Source organism: Scyliorhinus torazame, chromosome 11 (assembly GCF_047496885.1).
Source record: "Scyliorhinus torazame isolate Kashiwa2021f chromosome 11, sScyTor2.1, whole genome shotgun sequence".
NCBI lineage: Eukaryota > Metazoa > Chordata > Chondrichthyes > Carcharhiniformes > Scyliorhinidae > Scyliorhinus > Scyliorhinus torazame.
The window spans coordinates 185,291,137-185,311,309 of NC_092717.1; the positions used below are offsets into that span (position 1 = coordinate 185,291,137).

The 20,173-nt window shown below is 44.1% G+C and overlaps 1 protein-coding gene across 3 annotated transcripts in view; it reads right to left on the reverse strand.

The window, feature by feature from the left end:
- Nucleotides 1-1,249: 1,249 nt before the first annotated feature.
- The window catches only part of nbeal2 (neurobeachin-like 2), a 519,702-nt gene continuing 500,778 nt past the window's right edge, over nucleotides 1,250-20,173 (reverse strand). For all 3 annotated transcript variants that reach the window (XM_072468153.1, XM_072468151.1, XM_072468152.1), the window contains 6 exons: nucleotides 18,947-19,041; nucleotides 16,302-16,418; nucleotides 12,902-13,063; nucleotides 10,680-10,828; nucleotides 8,198-8,333; nucleotides 1,250-7,011 (listed from right to left, as the gene is read on the reverse strand). In XM_072468153.1, the coding sequence (XP_072324254.1) occupies nucleotides 6,904-7,011; nucleotides 8,198-8,333; nucleotides 10,680-10,828; nucleotides 12,902-13,063; nucleotides 16,302-16,418; nucleotides 18,947-19,041 (767 nt within the window). In that variant the 3' untranslated portion in view covers nucleotides 1,250-6,903. The remainder of the gene's footprint in view (nucleotides 7,012-8,197; nucleotides 8,334-10,679; nucleotides 10,829-12,901; nucleotides 13,064-16,301; nucleotides 16,419-18,946; nucleotides 19,042-20,173) is intronic.

Genomic DNA, 20,173 nt, shown 5'->3' on the forward strand with positions numbered 1-20,173 from the left:
TGGGGGGGGGGGGGGGGAGGTTCCTGCACCCGGGGGGGGGCCTCCGATGGGGTCTGGCCCACGATCGGTACCCACCGATCGGCGGGCCGGCCTCTCTAAAGAAGGACCTCCTTTCCTCTGCCGTCCCGCAAGATCCATCCGCCATCTTCTTGCGGGGCGGCCTTGGGGAAGACAGAAATCGCGCATGCGTGGGTGATGTCATTGACGCGCCACCACTTTTTACGCGGTGCCAAGGCCCAGTGGGCGTAAAATACACAACGCCGCTCCTAGCCCCCCGGGGGCGGGAGAATAGGGGGCTGGGAGCGGGCTCCGACGCCGGAGTGAAACACCGGTTTTCACTCCGGCGTCGGGATTCTGTCTCCATTTCGGAGAATCACGCCCCATGTGTCTGTCAGCATTCCGGTGTGGCATCTCCCAGGAGTATCCAGTACTGAGTAAAACATGCATTTTGTTGCTATTGCCCTTCAAGAAGACTTACATGTGCGAGGTCGTATTTTTTGTTTTCATAACGATGAAGATGGCAGTAAGGAAGTCTGCACCTGACATGTGCATTGCCCTCTTCTCCTTTGAAGCTGATTCATGTAAGGTTATGAGGACCAAGCAGGCTCCCCCCTTTGCATTAAAGGGAAGAGAACGTGGTGTGTGTCGTTGGTCGCCGTGAATCGCAAAGCTTGGTCGGCGTGTGTCGCGAAGTTCAGCCTGCGTGGCTCACGAAGGTCGGCCGGTTGGCAAAAATGGGTCCCGGGAAAAAAAAGTTTGAAAAACGCTGCTTTAGCTAATACCAGCCTTTTACTCTCAGATTGGTTTTTTCGAAGAACTGAATCCAATTTCTCAAATTGCCACAGTGCAACTTGAGTTGATGTTGTGAGCAACTGAGATCTCTGGATTATCAAGTCCAGTAACATGTCTAGCATGGTAATACAGTGGGTATGTCTGAGTGGATAGTGCTTTAGGCAGATGGCGGAGGCGGTCTGTACTACCCCAGGCCATACTATGCTTGACAGAAAACTGTAGTAGTTTTACTCTTTGTTTCTCGTGCTTAAAAAAAAAAGCCTAGAGGGAATTACGACAAAAGGAACCAGACTGGTAATAAATGAGAATCAAAGAGGAACAGAAACCCAGTAATTGAGAAACTTGGGGGAAGAAAATGAAAGTGAGATTTGGCAACTGTAGAAATCGTGTCAAAAGACATGTGACCTAAAAACTCAGCAAGATAACTCAGTGTATACAGAGACAATCAAAACATGACATTTTTTAAATACATATATATTTATATATATATAAAACATTTTCCATTTCAGTGTGTTTCAAAGCAAAAGTTCACATACACCACAAGCAGTAGAACAAACACAGATTAATAAAAGGCCGCTGATTTTTACATTTAAGGCATATTTTCCCTTTTTGATATAATCTGCACACACACACACACACACACAGACACACAGAAAGTAAAGCAACATACATCTGTACATAGATGCATTGAGATGAAAAAACTCAATGTCTATGGGAACGTACTCTGCAATCGGGCGGTGGAATAAACATAAAGGCAGGTGTTCTTTTCTTAAAAAGGGAAACTTCATATCCAAGCAGTGACTGTATTGGCTTTTCACTTTATCTCATTTCAAACCAATTACTGACAGAAAGAATACCCACAGCTGTGTCCTTGATGTTTACCACTGCCCATTGTGCAGAACACCAAGATTGAAAGCTTCAACCACTCTCCATTATCAAAACCCCACCAAAAGAAGTCTGCTACACAAATCACCACTCCACATGGAAACACTCCTTTTGGTTTGAATCACAGAGCTGGCAATAAATCTTGAATCAAATTTCTTGCCTATTCTGACAATCATGTTATTTTCCTTTCTTGGTTCCAAGAAGCCAAAACAAATCAATTCACATACACATTAAAGGTTTACACAGAAAAAAGTATTCAGCCTGCTCGAGCTAAGCTGGACATTGATGTTCCCTTATTTTAGGACAGTGTTCTTCTGTGGTGTAACAATCCTGTTATTCTGTGATATGTGCATATTCTGGATGATCAGGTGTGGGAAATCATGTTCTCTTCTCCCTAGCTCAGTTTTTACTGAGGCACGGCCTTGGCTAGAAGTAAATGAGCCCAAAAGTGCACCCAAATTGAGATTGTTGGGCCCAGTAGTTGCTCCCAACCAGCAGCCTGTTTTCCTGACTGTAGGCTCAAAAATACACTCACTGGACATGGTATAGAGTGGTCTTTCGAAGGGTCGGTGCAGACATGAAGGGCCAAATGGCCTCCATCTGCATTGTTGGGATTGTATAATTTGATAATTCCATTAAAATATTGTCAGGAGCATGGAGGAAAGGACACGTTAGGCTTTGAGGAGATGCCAGGGCCTGTGATTTTAATCGTGCTGGATCCTCTGCATAAAGAAGTAGCAGCAAGGATGCTTAATGTTGAGAATTCCTGCATTCTTGGCCTGCGAAGCAGGAGGTCGGGATTGACCACCGATGCGCAGGGAATGGTGGTTCCGGGGGGGTCACCTTTGGATTTCACACCATTGACAGAATCTCTGATCCAATCCAAACTACCATTTTAAAAAAAAATTGTTTAATACAATGTTTTGATTATTTTGACCTCTTTACAAAGTGGGGGGGAGGGGGGTATCTACCAGTACTTGAACCTTTCTATGATGCTCCCTCTCAAAACTTAACTTTGCTTGGGACTTGTGGTCCCCTAGGACAGTTATGGCTGCCTCGAAACTCTCGGAGTATGTCAACCACTCAACAGGCGGTGCCGGCAGCAAAGGTGTTAGGGTAATGCAAATTGGAGGGAAGGAAAATTAAGGGTCCCTGGGAAATATGTTGGAATGCCACCTGCATGGCTGCGTCTTATGAAGTTTATGAAAATTTGTTTGTATCCTATTGATATCACACCGTTTAGAATAATAACAACTTCATATTGCCACGTGTTTATGAGACTGGGGTCACAATATATTGTTGCCTCTGCCCTGTGGGCCCAAAGGGTGTGATAAATATAATTGGTACAGATGCTCGAGTTTGATCACTGAGAGTTTAGACGACCGATAAAGTATGGGGGTCCTTTCCTTTGCGATCACCTGAAATGAGTGCTGTCTTCATTCCAAGCGTGTAAGATTTGGAGCTAATGGTGTTGGCAAATTCACTTCTATGGAAATTCTAGGTCTAAAAATCTAAATAGGATTCCAAATATAGTTTATTCCAAGTACAGTCTTAGGTCCTTCTCCTGGAAACAGCTACTTGATCTGAAGTGTCAGCAGTCCTCCAATAGCTCATCTGAGGATCAGGGAAGACAAGCCCAATTCATGTCCATCAATGTTCACACAGGTGTAATTTCAATCGGAGTTACTGCAGACAGTGGAAGGAACCCTCTCAGTTTTCATTGGTCAGAGAGAATCTTTTGTTGTCCAATGCACATATAATCCCCAATATCAAATCATGTCTGCTTTTGCTGGGCCAAGGCCACATGTCACATACACACACAATTTTCAAATAATCTATTAGTGGGCTGTGGGCGATGTTGGTGGGCTGTCTTGGTGAACCATTGCAGTCCATGTGGTATAAGTACACCCAAAATGCTGTTGGGTAGGAAAGTTCAGGATTTTGACCCAGTGACGATGAAGGAACAGACCAGTGATTTATGTCCAAGTTAGGATGTCCTTCTAGATGTGGGAATATTGTGGGTTTGGGAGGCCCTATTGAAGAAGTCCTGGAACTGAATAGTGTGGTGATCGATAACCATTTTTCCAGAAATCTAATTTGTAAGTTGAAATAGTTTCTATTTTAAATTTTAAAATACACCAAGGTGTGAAAAATATTTTACAGAAAAACAAACGTAACATTTTTGATAAACTTTAAAGAGAAGTTTTGTTTATCGTGAACTAATATGAGAAAAACAATGAGTTCCCCAACTGAATATTCACCCCAGCCATACATGAATAATCAGGAATTGCAGTGGGGCACTCCATTATTAAGCAGATAAAATTTGTTGAACCATGAGGAAGACTGTCAAGGTTGGGGTGGGAGGTGGGGTCATGGAACGAGCATGCGCCATATCAGTAGCTCATTCCTGTGAGAAAAGATGACCTTGTCCAGATTGACGACTGAGGAACACTTTCTCCACTTCTATTTCAGTATCCCAAGTTTAAAACCAAATTAATATAGAATATATTAAAATATCACATAACCAAATAAAGTGGTTATTAATCATTCTTTGATCTTCTTTTGTCTTTTAATTTCTTTCCTGAAGGTTTCGTTTCATTGCAGGGATTTGTGACTGTAATTTCACCAAAATACCCAATTATTACATCTGAACCCAGTGTCAGGACATTATTTGACCTGATAAGATTGAGGCTACCTCACCCTCAAGTGACTCGACAGAGGTCAAGAGAGGGAAACCTGTCTGACACCCCCACTCCTCTTCCCTACTGCCCAAGAAGTCTAAGACAAAATATTACACCCCATTTACAGATGCCCGACCTAATCATATTTCATCTTGGGAAACTTGATCAGCCCCCAAAAACATTAAATCTGGATTCTGAAACCAGTCAGGTGGCTGTATGCAAATTTTCAGGTTCACTATTGGGTTCAAAGAGCCAACTTAATTCTTTAATATTGAAAAGTGAAAATGAACATCTAAAGTTTGTAATGCAGGATACTTGTAATATTGAGAAGATTGGAAGGGAATACAAGTAAATTAAAAAAGTTATTGGGTGATTTCAAGCTTTGTTTCAAAAGTATGTAGACCGCAGGAAGAATGGTAAGTCAGGACCTCAAGTAGTCTCTGAGTTAAGTAAATAGGGTTAAAAGTAGGAGTCAGTATCTTGTGTCAAGAAGAGAGAAAAATGTGCATTTACAGCTTAGAAAGACTTAAGCAAAGGAACTGTCATCATTAAAATCGGGAATGATATAGAAAAGTTACAACAGAAAGAAATTGGAGACCAGCTGGAGCAAAATAGCTTCCCTGATGACAAGATTAGGGAAGGCATTGCTGCAGTAATTTGACCCAGCTTCACAAACTTTTTGCTTTTCAAGTTTTTAAATAAATAAAAAAGTTGTCTCAGAAGATTGTAACAGCAGGTGGATTCTTGGTGGAATGTGGCCTGTCATGGGCAAGTTTTACTTTGTGCTTGTGTCGGTCTTGTTGTACTCAGTTTCTCTGGATGATACTTGGTTAAAGCGTCTGGTGGAACTCCACAGCCGCCTAGCAAATTTGCCTGACCACATCTGAAACTGGTGCACGGATTGAAATAAGTTGCGCTATGACCAACTCTCCATCACCTTTCCCTCCTGAATGTGCTAGCTATTGTTGAGCTGTGGGTCAATGCACATAGCAACCCTCGAGTATCTTGCCCATTGGGCATTGTTACTGGATATTGGGGTTTATGAAAAATGAACTGACAGAGGATAATGGAGATAATTCTACTCCTTCAGACGTGAATGGTACACAATGGTAGATCATGGGTACACAGAAAGCAATCTCAAAATGCACTAATGAAAATCATAGCTCACAATTTCCTGTCATGCGCTCCCTAGGAGTCTGAACAGGAAGCACAGGTCTTATATTTACTAAAACGGCAAGTTGGCAAAAACAGCGTTATCATTGAACTAGCTCCCTTTGCAGCAAAAGCTTTCAATCCTATGCTTGATTGTATAAATTGGAGAGGTGACCTTGAATGGCTTCCTGGTTTCAGAACCTTTGATCTAACAGTTGCAGTCTACTCAGCACCAACCAATACAGCAAATTTTAGCAACAAGGGATTTTAGCTACAAGGGATTTTAGCTACAAAATTAGGTTGGAGTCATTCTCCTTGCAGCAAAGGAGATTCAGGGGAGATTTGATAGAGGTGTACAAGTTTATGACAAGTTTGGATAAGGTAGACAAGGAAAAACTGTTCCCATTAGCTGATGGTACCAGGACTGGGGACACCCCATTTAAGGTTTTGGATGAGAGATGTAGGGGGAAATGGGAGGAAGAACTATTTTATGCAGCGAATGTAATGATCTGGAACTTGCTGTCCATGAGGGTGCTGGAAGCAGAGATGATCTATGATTTCAAAAGAAAGGTGAAAGGTCTTGAAGGAAATAAACTTGAAGGGCTACAGAGATGGAGCGGTGAATGGGATTGACTGGATTGCCGACAGACTCGATAAGCCGATTGTTCCCCTTCCGCACCCCAAATGGCTCTGTGACTAAATCGGCAAAAGTGGGAGATCTAAAATAGGGAAATGGATGACATAAACAAGTGTTACTAGATGACTTCTAAACCAGTTGTTACTATGGCAGTTTTATGCATCATCTATTACAGCGGGCAACTTATATATCAAATGTTAGTGGATAACAACAATCCTGTAAAAGCATTTTAATATTGACCAGTGTATCTTGTTGTGTCTATAATGTCCCAATCTGTAACCGTAACAAAAAAAATAGAAAAGATGAAGAGTCAGAGCATTTGTAAAAAATATGTCCTGCTCCACAAAAAAGCCCCCCTCCAAAACCCAATTATTAACATCTTCAAGCCCTCATAATAACCACGTCATTCTACATGTAACAAGAAGTTTGCACTGTGCAGAGAGAAAATTGTTGTCAAAGATCAACAATTGTCTATAAAAAATATTTCAAAAGTCCTTGCAATATTAAGGCATTGGATCCTTTTTCCACATTTGTTGTAAACATTCAATGTTTTAAGTCCTTTGGATCTGAACAGGCGCTTTGGTTGGTGAATGCAGCTCATCACATGTGGACGAAGAAGCCTTCTGCTTCTCCAGCCTGCCAGCTTAGCGGAGTTTGCATGTTTTTAAAAAGTTTTTAAATAAATAGAAAAGTTTTGTTTGAAGATTGCAACAGCAGGTGGATACTTGGTGGAATATGGCCTGCCATAGGAGAGTTCTACTTTGTGCTCGTGTCAGTCTTGTTGTACTCAGTTTCTCCAGATGACACTTGGGAAATACGCCTGGTGGAACTCCACAGCCGCCTAGCGAATTGGCTTGACCGCATCTGAAACAAGTACAGGGATTAAAATAAGATGTGCTGCCACTAACTCTCCACCTCCCTTTCTCTCCTGTAGGTTTTGGCTACTGTTTAGCTGTGGGTCTGTGGACATAGCAACCCTCCAGCATCTTGTCCACATGACCATTCTTAATGCGTGACTCTGGACATCTTTTCACATTTTAATTAGCCATAATCAAGGCTAATCTGCGCCTCAAATCTATTTATCTGATTTTACTCCATATCCTGTGATTTGATTACCGAACCAAAAAAAAAAATCTATTGATCCAAGTTCAGAAAATTTCAATCCACCCAGCATTGACAGCCTTATCGGGAGAGCAGCACCTGCAGGTATACTACTTTTAGAGGCAGGGCTGGAGTGTAAAATGGAAGGAGCCACAGTCAGATACATATTTGAAGGAGAAAAAAATTGCAGGGATATGGGGAAAGTAGGGATAGTGAGACCGGCAGCATTCTGTGCTGTATTATTCTGTGGCTCTATGATTCCATCAGTCTCAGTTGCATTTAAACCTAGGTTCTGAAGAAGTAATTGAATATCATTTTAACTAAATAGTCTGTCCAGTCTCTTGTAACTGCCCAACACATGAAAGAGTTGCATTTACATAGGGCCTTTCATGTCCATGGGACATCTGGAAGTATTTCTCAATGCATTGCTTTTTAAAGTGTAGTCATTATTTTTCTGTAGCCTAACACAATGGCCAATTTGTGCACAGAAAGGTACCATGGACAGAAAATGAGGTAAATATCCCCTTAGTCTGGTTTGGTAGTGTAGGTGGCTGAATAATCATTGTTTGGAATAACTGATGCTCTTCCAAATTTCTACAACTTACAAATATCTCAACTGATGGAATGACACTGCAGCACTCCCTCAGTACTGCACCTGCGAGTTAGTCTAGATTATGTGAAGTCTCTGGAGTGTGTCTTCGTCTCATGATTTTAGATTGATTCAATTTGAGATGTTTCAATCTGCCCCTGAAGACGATCCCCAAAATCTACCATTTTGACCAAGCTTTTAATCACTCTCTTGTAAGTTCTTTGGTTCATTATTAATTTTTACACTTCAACGAAGCACCATCAGATGTTTTCCTGCATAAAGATTTTGTATAATTGCAAGTTGTTATGTAATTACGGTTAACTAAGCAAACGTCGTATGTGTCCCTCACTAGGGTGTTACCTCAGACGGTTTTCCTGATGCCACCACAATCAGTTTTCCATCATTTAATCCTACTAGAATATGGCTGTAATCTTTGGTAACGGAGACACAGTGAATGGGGACCTTCATGACCAGTTTCGGCATCGCACTCTTCAAACTGGAAAAAAAGAACTGAATTAATATGACACACCATAACAAAGTCACCATGTTTCTCTGACATGTGCCAGCATTTAAGAACAGATTATACAATTCAGCCTCTTGAGTCTGTTTTCGCCGTTCATTCACGAAAATCATGACTGATCTGTACCAAACTCCAGTTACTTTGATCCATTCATATCCCCTGATAATGCCATTAGCCAACAACAATCTATCAAATTCAATTTGAAAAGTTTAATTGACTTAGAATCTATAGCCTCTTGAGGGAAATAATTATAGATTTCCATCACTGTATGAAAAAATGATTATTGGGCAGAACTTTACACTCCCCTCAAGATGGATTCTGAGGTGGTAGGGAGCATAAAATTGAATGGACAGGACACCCCCCCCCCCCCCCGGTGAATCCTGCCCCCCCAAACCCAGACACAATATCACACTGGGATGGGCAGGGTCTCAGGCAGCAAACCTGCCTATTCACCCATTAAGGCCCATAAATGGCCACTTAATGGCCGCTTCGGTACCTTCTCCTGCCCAGCCTCAATTTTTAGGCTGGCAGGAGTGGGTACTGGTAGGGCAGAAAAGTGACATTTGCACTTTTCCCTATCTCAGGTGGAGGGAGTGTGGGGGGTGAGAGAGGGGGGGGGGGGGGAGAATGCCTCACTCTGAAGGCCTCTTAGAGTTGAGGCAACCTCCCCCCTGGGATCCTGAAACTCTGGAACTCCCGCCCCCAGCCTACCCTCCGATGTCATGATCGCCCCCCTTCCCGACCTCCACCCCCCTCCTTCCAGGTGTCCCCTACCCTCTCGTCCCGGGACTCCAGGACTTACCTTTTCCAAGGTCCCCGAACTTAGTCCCATGCAGAGCACTGCAGTACCGCCTCTGGCCACTGCAATACTCTGCCAGGCCTGGTTAAAGAAATGTCTGCCAATCAAATTGGCTGACAGTTCTCATGGGTGGACTTTCTTCCAAGGGCAGATGAAAGTCCCAGCTACTGCCGATCAATGACAACGTGAGCATTAAATGGCACTGGGAGTTTGAGCACGTTAGGCGCTGACTCTTGGGATGGCGAGCATCAATCGCTTGTTATCCTTAGAATTCTACCCTTGATTTCCTAAATGACCTATTACCATAAAAGATTGTGCCCTCAGTTCTGAATCATCCCATCAGAAGAAAATGTTTCTCTGCATCAACCTTCTATTGTGTTTGAATCTTGATTACACCACCCTCAACCTTTTAAACATGGGAACATAAATTACATTTATGCAACTTGCCCACATAAAGTAACCCTTTAAATCCTGATGTTCACGGAATCACAGACAAATACATTGCAGAAAAGGCCCTTCGGCCCATTGAGTCTGCTCCGCCGCATGAAAGGCACCTGATCTGCCAATCCTAATCCCATTTGCCAGCACTTGTCCCATAGCCTCAAATGTTATGACGTGCCAAGTTCTCATCCAGCTAATTTTTAAATGATGTGAGGCAAACCAACTCTACCACCCTCCAGACCGTCACCACCCTTTGGGTAAAAGTGTTTTTCCTCAAGTCCCCCCTGAATCTTCCTCCCCTCACTTGTGTCCCTTGTAACCGACTCTTCAACTAAGGGGAACAGCTGTTCCCTATCCACCCTGTCCATGCCCCTCATAATCTTGTACCCCTTGATCAGGTCACCCCTCAGTCTTCTCTGCTTCAGCGAAAACACCCCAAGCCTATCCAACCTCTCTTCATAACTAAAATGTTCCATCCCAGGCAACATCTTAGTGAAACGCCTCTGCACCCGCTCTAGTGCAATCACATCCTTCCTATCATGTGGCGACCAGAACTGCACACAGTATTCTGGTGAATCTGCATTGTCGATGTTCCAAAGCCATTGCACCTTTCCTCACCGGATTTTGGATACAGGGGAACAGTACCAGTGTGGTGGTGTCGCTGTCTGATTAACTTATCGATCTGATACCATTTGTACACCAAAAGTGGAGCCAAAGAGTCCGTCACCAGTTAATGACAATATCCAGATTTGGGCTGACAAGTTGCAAGCAACATTTGTTCCATACAAGTGCCAAGCAATGGCCATCTCATCAGCATTCTCAGCCTAACTTGAGCGTCACCCAGCTTTAGCATTGACTAGATATTGAATCACCTTCTTGTATTCATCTATGTGGCTCAGTACCATATCTCATAGTGCCTTTACACACGGAGCAATGGGATAACAATAAATGTATATTTTTAAAATACACAAATTAATTTGAGTTGATAATGTCCAAGACTTTCAATCTCCCTCAAAGTTCAGTGATAGTACACTTGTCCTTTGTATCAGGTATAATGAAGCCAGAAGCCTGAATCACCCTACCTCTGAAGGTCCCGTATTTCGAGTGAGCACTGCTCAGTGCCCAGGACTACAAACTCTTCAACGATACACATCGCGGACACACGTTCATCCAGAGTCACAGAGGCCAAGTGCTTGCCATTCACAGAATAGAGGTGCAAGAACATTTTGTCCTAGATAAAAACAAAACCATGATGGACTGAGTTAGACTAAAGAAAAGAGCTAGGGAATATTAAATGGCTTAAGAAGACTTTTTAAAGATAACTTCAGCTTACTTACAAAAAAAGTTGTGATGAAAGGTTAATGACCTGGAACATTAACGGGGTGGATTCTGCCAGCCTCATTGCGCTATACTGGAGTGCATCGCAGCCGGTAGATGCTGGGAAAGACCTCCTGTGGGCTTCCCGACAGCCAGTATGCCTCGTGAGATCTGCACAGGCACCACGATCAGGATCTCGCCCACAATGGGTGGGACCAAGCCTCGCACACCTAAGCAGGTTTAAAACCTATTCAGGAGTGCTGATCCGGGATCAATCGGGCAGCCGGCATCTACCGGCCTCCCCAGGGAGTCCCCAGCCGGGCATGGAATGGAAGCCACAGTCGGGTCAGTCATGATCTGATTGAATGACAACCAGGTTCATGGGGCTGAATGGCCTACTCCTGGTCCTAATTTGTATGTTCATACATTCATATTATTTAATGAAGAGTAGAAAAAATAAAAATAAATGATAAGCATGTTAGCTTAACATCATTCATGGGGAGCTTACTATAATCTCTTAATAGGGATGGAGTACCTGAGCATTAGGACAAATGTGAATTGATCAGAGAAAGCCAGCATTGATTTGTAAAGAGTAAGTCACATCCATCGTATCAGTTGAATTTCTTGGGGGGTAACAAATGTGTCCAATAAGGAAATATCTTTGGATGTTATTCATATGCACTTCCCAATGGTATTTAACAAGGTTCTAATACCAAAACTGAAAGCACATGGAATTGGAGGCAATCTATTGGCTTAGATGGGAAATTATTCAGGAAGGGGACAGAGAGGAAGGAGAATGGGGATGCACTCAAATTGGCAGAGTGTGACGAATGGCACCCCCCAGGGGTTTGTACTGCCGCTTCAGTGCTGAGGGAGTGCTGTCTTTTGGATGAGATAGTAACTACAGCCCCATGTGTCTGTTCAAATGAAATCCCATGGCACTATTTGACGAACAGCAAGGAAATTGTGTCCTGGTTAACTTACCTATTGTTCAATCAGAAATAGCACCAAAATAGATTAACTAGTCATTTAGTGGCCATTGCTGTTTGTAAGATTTTTCAGTGCACAAATTGGATAGCGTATTTGGGTAATTAGAAACACTGGGATAGATGTTGAATTTTGGATGGTCAGCCATACGCTCCACAGGAAAGGTGGTCCACGTGATTTTGATTTTGTGGCTCCAGCCTCATTTATATTCCCTTGTTGCAATGCAATGCGCCAAATTGAAAAGAGTGAAAGACGTTGTTCCCATATTATGATGAATAAACTAAAGCTGAGAAAACCATGATGCAGTGGGGCGTTGGAAGTTAAAATGAGGATTGACTGGCCATCAGATGATAAACATTTTCTGGTATCTTGTTAAGCTGCTAGTTTCATTCACCCAACCCAACTATTACTTGGATTTTGTAGCCCAAACTAATATTATGCCCTGACTGTTAACACAAGCACTAATCCATCTGGTTCACTAATGTCCTTCAGGGAAGGAAATCTGCTCTCCTTACCCGTACTGGCCTACATGTGACTCCAAACATACACAGAGATGTGTTTGGCTCTTAACTGCCCCTTCTTGAAATGGCCTAGTAAGCCACGCATTTCAAGGACAATTAGGGATGGACAACAAATGCTGGTCCACCCAGCGATACCCACATCCCAAGAAATAATTTTTTAAAATGTCAAATGTCATTGTGATTCTTATGATATTCTTGTTATTTTCCTCAATAAATAAGAAAAGATTCATCAAAAACTTTATGGGAGGCTTTCTGGCCCATTGTGTCTGTGACAGTCAAAAATGATCCATCCAGTCTAAATCCTTCTTTCCAAATCGGTCTGCAGCCTTGTGGGGAACAGCACTTCAAGTGTATGTCCAAGTACTTTTTAGATATGATGAGAATTTCTGGTTCTGCCTCGCTTTTAGGCAGCGTGTTTTGGATGTTCTCTGGGAGAAAAGATGTCTCCTCAACTCCCCTCCAATCCTTCTCCCATCTACCTTTGGTGGTGCCCCACTTTCTATACTGCTGTGAACAACGATCTGGCCCTCACGTCCAACAATAAGGTCATCAATGGTCACGGGCAGCGTGCTTTCACAGGGGAGTTTTAGGGTCCGCATGAACTGACCTCGCCGAACTGTGTGCACAATGACTGTGCCATCCTGTAAGAGAAGAAAAAGTTTGAGAATTTGAATTCAGTTTTTAAAAAATACAGAAATTAAAATCCTATGGGGGGAAAAAATCCTGTCATGCTTACACATTCTAGCCTGTGAGTGACTGTAGACCCATTACAAATGGTAGAATCTTAACTGCCCACTAAAGTGCCTTAACAAGTCACTCAATTATATCAAGCTACTTTAAGAAGGCCAGCTCACCACCAACCCAAGGTAACTGGGGATGGACAATAAAGGTTGGCCTTGCCAACAACACCAGCACTTATACCTGAGAATGGACAAATAGGAAAGGCAAGTTCAAATACCACAATTTCTGCCACAGCTACGATCAGCTTATGCAGCCCAAAATGGGATGGACCTAGAACCTTCTATTCTCTAGTGACAATCTCATGTGTTAGCTGTGATTTAGTTGGTAGTACTCTTACTTCTCAAGTCAGAAGTTTCTGATTCAAATTCCACTCCAGGGCTAGTGTACAAAAATCTAGGCTGACACTCCAGTGCAGTGCTGAGGGAGTGCTGCATTACTGGAGGCACCATCTTTCGGTTGAGACATTAAACCAATCTGCCACCTCAGGTGGGTGTAAAAATCTGCATGGGACTATTTTAAAGGAGAGATAGGTTTCCCCCAGTATCCTGCCAATATTCATCTCTCAAATCAACAATAAAAACAGATGATCTGGTCATTATTACATTGATATATGTGGGACCTGTGAAAGCTGGCTGCCTACATTACAACAACAGCATAATCTTGAGAGGCCATGAGCCTCTAACAGTTGCGAGAATGGACTGGCAACACAGTTGAAGCTACTTTAATGAGATAACGTCAAAACAAGTTTATTAAATTACATGTAAACTAGAGCAATAAACGCAGGCAGTGATTTACAGACTAAAACAGGCTGTGTGCATCTATTTGTTCTGGAAGAAAGAGCACGCAACATATCTTGCAGCTTTGGGTCTTCAGCTTCTCTCTTTTTTTCTCTCTCCCCTTGTGCATTAGGCTTTATTTTTTCTCCGCCATAAGGCTTTGGTCGGTCAGGTTACATTTATCCTGGTTCTTATCCCGCCTCTTAAGCCCAATTATATATCCCCATGGTTTTCATACCCCGAGGATACTTTTCTTAACCAACAAGATATAATTCATGTGGACACACTAGCCTGATGTAATATTTTCCGGCACTCACCATTGTTTTACATTCCCCTATATTTTAAGGCTGCTACATCTCCTTTCTAGTGGCGTTTGCTGGTGCAAAAGCACATGAATGTTTGCTGCATACTACGTGTGCTTATGTACATGTGTCTGTTTGTGTGCAATTAAAGCATCACAGACTTCAATGTTACTGCTTATAACTTACACCGCAACCTTCAAGGTCTCAGCCTTCAACTGCTGCAAGAGTATTTAAAACTTGATGTATTGGCCCCATGGTCCCACTACCAGGGCATCATTTTGTAATGATAACCAATACTAACAACAACCAGTGATTATAACCAGTGCTATTAATCTGACGGTGGTCACATTTCAAAAAGTCCCCCTTGGTGGTAAAGTGCTTGGGGGTGTCCTGAAGCCATGAAAGATGCTATATAAATGGATGTTTTTCTTTCTTCCTCTGAGGATTAGTATTACAGTGATCAGTGTATTTGAATTCCTTGAATATGCTGTTTCTGATGCATGTTAAAATATCTGAGGGATGGGGAATACTTTAGAATGAAGCTATTTCTTTCTCCCCCTTCTCCACAAAATTAGTACCAATTGATTAGCAATTTGACAGCAAAGGTACAGCTTGAAACTAGCTATTCATGGTTAGAGTCTTTGAAAATTTGAGTTTGATCTCTCAGGTCCTTCAGTCTACTCAGGTCTGAATGAGACTAACATTTAAGACAGTGACTGTTATCAGGTAATTTGACCATTGGGAGAGACTGATTCTGTATTCTGTCCACACCCGAAGCTTGATGTACATACAGGCACATGTCACATACAGCAAACATTCATATGCATGTGCATCAGCAAAGGCCACTCAAAAGCTTTTGAGGAGCATGAATCTCAGCTTATACCTCTTCCCACCCTAGACTGGTGTTGTCCAAAAGACTTCTGTCGAAGGGTCATATGGACTCAAAAGGTTAACTGTGTTTCTCTCTCCACAGAGGCTGCCAGACCCACTGAGCTTATCCAGCATTTTCTGTTCTTATTTCAGAAATAATCAGCAATTAGCCACAGGTGTGACTATGGCAACACTGTCTTAGCCATATGCACTATTTTTAATAAAAAGCCTCTTAAACACACACACAATAGCTATGTATTAACATTGTGTGTATATTTGCTCAATAAACATCTGGCACCATTCAGTTGTCAAGGAGGTAAAATACCCACAATGATTGAAAAACACGCACACACATTTACTGTTTTACTATTTTACCAGCAGATGCACAAAAAGGTTAAAGTCCGCATGCATATACAGTACAAATATGAGTATTAAGATCACAAACTTAACAATAGGGACTTTTTAATTACTGATCAGAAATGCAATTTAGCACATCTGAATTCCCAGTTAGTCACGTACTGCAGTTAGTGGCTTATCTATTATACAATACTACCATAGACCATGGACGGGATTCCCTGGTCCCACAGCTGCGTGTTTCTCGGCCACGCACTGTTCACTGGGGGGGAGATTCTATCCTCCCCGCTGTTTGTCAATGGGATTTCCCATTGAAACCCCCCGCACTGCCGGGAAACCCGCTGGCAGGGGTGTGCTACCAGCGGGAAAAGTGAATCCCGACAACTGGAGAATTCCGGCCCACAGTTCCGAGATCATCTGCAGGACCGCAATTGCTGCTCCAGCCCAGACCTCACATTTACACAGTAATTTTATTGTACAAAAAAATCCCATGGCACATCACAGGAGTGGAATCAGTCAGAATTTACACTGAGCCAAGAGGGCGATATCAAAAAGTTTGGTCAAAGAATTAGGCTTCAAGGAGGAGAAGAAATTTCTGATCTTAGGATCCAGATGGCTGAAAGCACTGCTGCCAATGATAGGATGAAGAAAGTGGGATGTGGCAAGATTTGGAGGAATGAAGAGTTCTCTGAGGGTTGTAGGGCTAAAGGAAGTTAGCTGTACAGAGTTGGCAGCAGACTGATCCTAGTCAGCTTTAACATCCAAATGACTGAATGGCAGTAACCCAACTAACTATCCCCTCGTTCTCCCAATCAGCCACATTGCATAAGACTTACCTTTGAACCTGATACAGCCATGTCAAGCTCAGTGCTGATGGCCACACAAGTGACTGCGTTGTCATGCCCATAGAGGACCTGCACTGGCTTCTGAGCCAAACCACAAGAAAAACCACCCTGAAAACATAGTCAGAAAGATTAATAAACTGGAGAAAACAACTGCTCCTTTCTTAAACTATTTCAAACAATGGATTCTGTATGTTAGCCATGGTTCAACAGTAATAGTCTCACCTCAATTCAGAGGTTTATGTGGTCAAGTCACACTTCTTTTGAGGACAAAATCCAAACTGACACTTCAGTGCAGTATGATTACGTGTTGAACCATCATTCATGCTACTGTCTTTCAGATGAGACATTAAGTGCGCATTTAAAAGATCCCATGGCACGATTCGAGGAAGGGCTGGAGCGATCTCTCTGTGCTTTGGCCAACATCCCTCAACAAACTTCAACAAAACATATCATCTAGGAATATCGGTTTTTCAGACCTTATTGTAGGCAAATTGTCTGCCATGTTTCTCTGTAACACCCGATTTATAACAATCATCGGTTTGTACCGGGTAGGTTAGATGGCGGGTTCCGCAGGTGGCAAAGGGCAGGAATTAGAAGGATGGGGGATCTATTTATAGATGGGGGCTTTCCCAGCTTGAAAGCCTTGGAGGATAAATTTGAATTGCCAGCAGGGAATGGGTTTAGGTATTTGCAGGTGCGAGACTTCCTGAGAAAACAGGTTCCGGTCTTTCCGCTGCTGCCGCCACGGGGGATACAGGATGGAGTAGTCTCCAGTACCTGGGTGGGGGAGGGCAAGGTATCGGATATTTACCAGGAGCTTTCAGAGGCGGAGGAAACTCCGGTGGAGGAGCTTAAGGGCAAGTGGTCGAGCTAGGAGGAGAGATAGATGCAGGTCTATGGGCGGATGCCCTAAGCAGGGTTAATACCTCCTCATCATGTGTCAGGCTTAGCCTGATACAATTTAAGGTAGTCCACCGGACACACATGACACTGGCTTGGATGAGTAAGTTTTTTGGGATAGAGGACAGGTGTACGAGGTGCGCGGGAAGCCCAGCAAATTATGCCCACATGTTTTGGGCATGCCCAAAGCTTAGAGGGTTTTGGCAGGGTTTTGTTAAGGCAATGTCCACGGTGCTAAAAACACGGGTGGTGCCGAGTCCAGAGGTGTCGATCTTTGGCGTGTCGGAAGAGCCGGGAGTTCAGGGGGCGAAAGAGGCTGAAGTCTTGGCCTTTGCCTCCCTGGTAGCCCGGAGACGGATCTTGTTAATGTGGAGGGACTCGAAGCCCCCGAGTGTAGAGACCTGGGTTAGTGACATGGCCCGGTTTCTCAGTCTCAAGAAAATAAAGTTCGCCTTAAGAGGGTCAATGGTCGGGTTCAATGGCAGCCGTTCGTCAACTTTCCCGGGAAAAATTAAAATGTCAGCAGATGCAGTATTCCAAGGGGGGCGGGGGGAGGGGGTGTGGGGGGGTGGGGGGGGGGAGTTAGGGTTTAAAGGGACTTTTTTCTGGGAGGTCATTTTGTGAGGCTGGAGGAGTTGGGGGAGAAATATGGACTGGGGCAGGGGGAAGTATTTGGATATCTGCAGATCCGGGATTTTGCTTGGAAGGAGATTTAGAGCTACCTGATAGCGCAGCCTCCACATTGTTGGAAGAGGTATTGATGAGAGAGGGAATGGAGTAGAGGGTGGTGTCGGTGATTTATGGGAAGATTCTGGGGAGGACAAGGTATCCTTGGAGCGGATTAAAGCCAAGTGGGAAGAAGAGTTGGGGGAGGTTATGGAGGATGGTCTGTGGTGTGAGGTGCTCCGGAGGGTAAATGCCTCAATTTGTGCGCGAGATTGGGGCTGATACAGTTGAAGGTGGTATGTAGGGCACACCTCACGAGGATGAGCTGACTCTTTGAGGGGGTGGAGGATGTGTGTGAGCGCTGTGGGAGGAGCCCCGCAAACTATGTTCTCATGTTTTGGTCCTACCTGTAACTGGAGGGAGGTTTTTAAGGTTATCTCAAGGGTGGTGCATGTGAGGTTTGAATCAGGGCCTCTAGAAGCCATTTGCGGGCTGTCGGACCAGCCCGGGCTGCAGGCGGGTTCAGGGGCAGCTGTCTCAGCCTTCGCCTCGCTGATTTCCCGAAGGCGGGTTCTGCTGGGGTGGAGGTCAGCTTCTCCGCCCTGTACCTCGGCTTGGCTGTGGGAACCTGCTGGAATCTTTGATGCTCGAGAAGGTGAAGTTTGAGTTGAGGGGGAGGATGGAAGGGTTGTACAATTCATGGGCGGTGTTTATCTTGCACTTTCAAGAATTGGATGCCATCGAACATTGGGGGATTGGGGGGGGGGGGATCAAATCCCAAGGCAGCTGATGGAATTTAAATTCAAATATTAAATCTGGAATTGAAAGCTAGTCTTGGTGACTCTTGGTCACTAATGCCCTTCAGGGAAGGAAATCGGCCATCTTTGCCTGGTCTGACCTCCCGTCACTCCAGATCCACATCAATTTGGTTGACTCTTAACTGCCCCTTGAAATGGCCTAGTAGGCTACTCAGTTCCAGGACAACTAGAGATGGGCAACAAATGCTGGTATTGCCAACAACATCCACATCCCATAAAATAATAAATAAAAATCCCCAAGGGGCATTTTACCTGCTGGGTGACCTGCCACACTATGCAGGTAGTGTCCCTTGACCCGGAAATAAGATAGATACCACAATGGTCCAGTGCAAGGCATGTTACAATATCTGGGGGAAATAAAAGCCATGATTAATTTTGGTGGGAGGAAAAATAATGGAATCTCTTCTAAAAGAGAACATCTGAAGAACATCTAAAAAAGAAAAGTATTATAATGAATGATAGATTTCAAAAAGGAAAATCTTGCTTGACCAACATGATTGAATATTTTGTAGACTTAATAGAAAGTACAGAATTCAACCAAAAACATTTCTAAGTGTTATTTTGGGCGGGTTTAGTAGGGTGTTTCCCACCTTTTTGGGTGAGATCCACACTGGTATTCACCCACATTTAGGGCGCATTCTACCTACACGTCCCACCAGAATCGGAATGGGATGCGGCCAGTAAATGCTGGGAGAGGCCTTTCCCAGATCCCGACGGCCATAACGCCTCGCGCGATCTGAACCCACTTAACTATGCTGACACTGGATCTAACTGGCTGCCAGATGTATCGGCCTCCCCAAGGAGAGCCCAGCCAAGCGGACCAGGTGGAACGGCATCTGGGGGGGGTCACCCAGGCCATTAGAAGCCCCTGGGTGGTCAGGGACAGGGCAGGGTGGCACTCTGGCTCTCCCCTTGGCACCTGGGCACATTGGCACTGGCAGCCTGGCACCGTTACCCTGGCACTGTCAAGGTGCCCAGGTGGCACTGCCATGCTGGCAGGGGCAGTGCCAGGGTGGAACAGCCAAGGGTCAGGGCCTGAGGGGGGCCATGCCCATGAAAGGAGAGATGAGGGGGGTATGAAGGGTGGGGGGGGGTGAAGGACGGGTATGAAGGGGCTTCTGGAAAGTTGAGAGGTTGGGGAGGGCGGTGAAGTGCGGGGGTCCCGAAAGGAGACATGGCAAGGCCTGAAAAGGGGGGCCTCAGCAACCCTATTGTAGGGTGTCCTAACTTGGGGGAGGGGGTGTGGAGTATGGGACATTTCCCATAGGTAGGGGGTGTGGGCGATCCTCAAGCTCACTTAGAGATTGGGGTAACCTTTTAAAATGGGCCCCCATGAGTGTTACGACATCCTGGGCTAGTGCGCGGTCAATTCCAGCCCCATGTGCCCCAGAGTCACAACAAGCGAATTAACCAATAATTCTTCTAAAAATACCCAAAGTCTTTGGCCCTTAGCTGACCAATAATTACAGTCACCAAGTT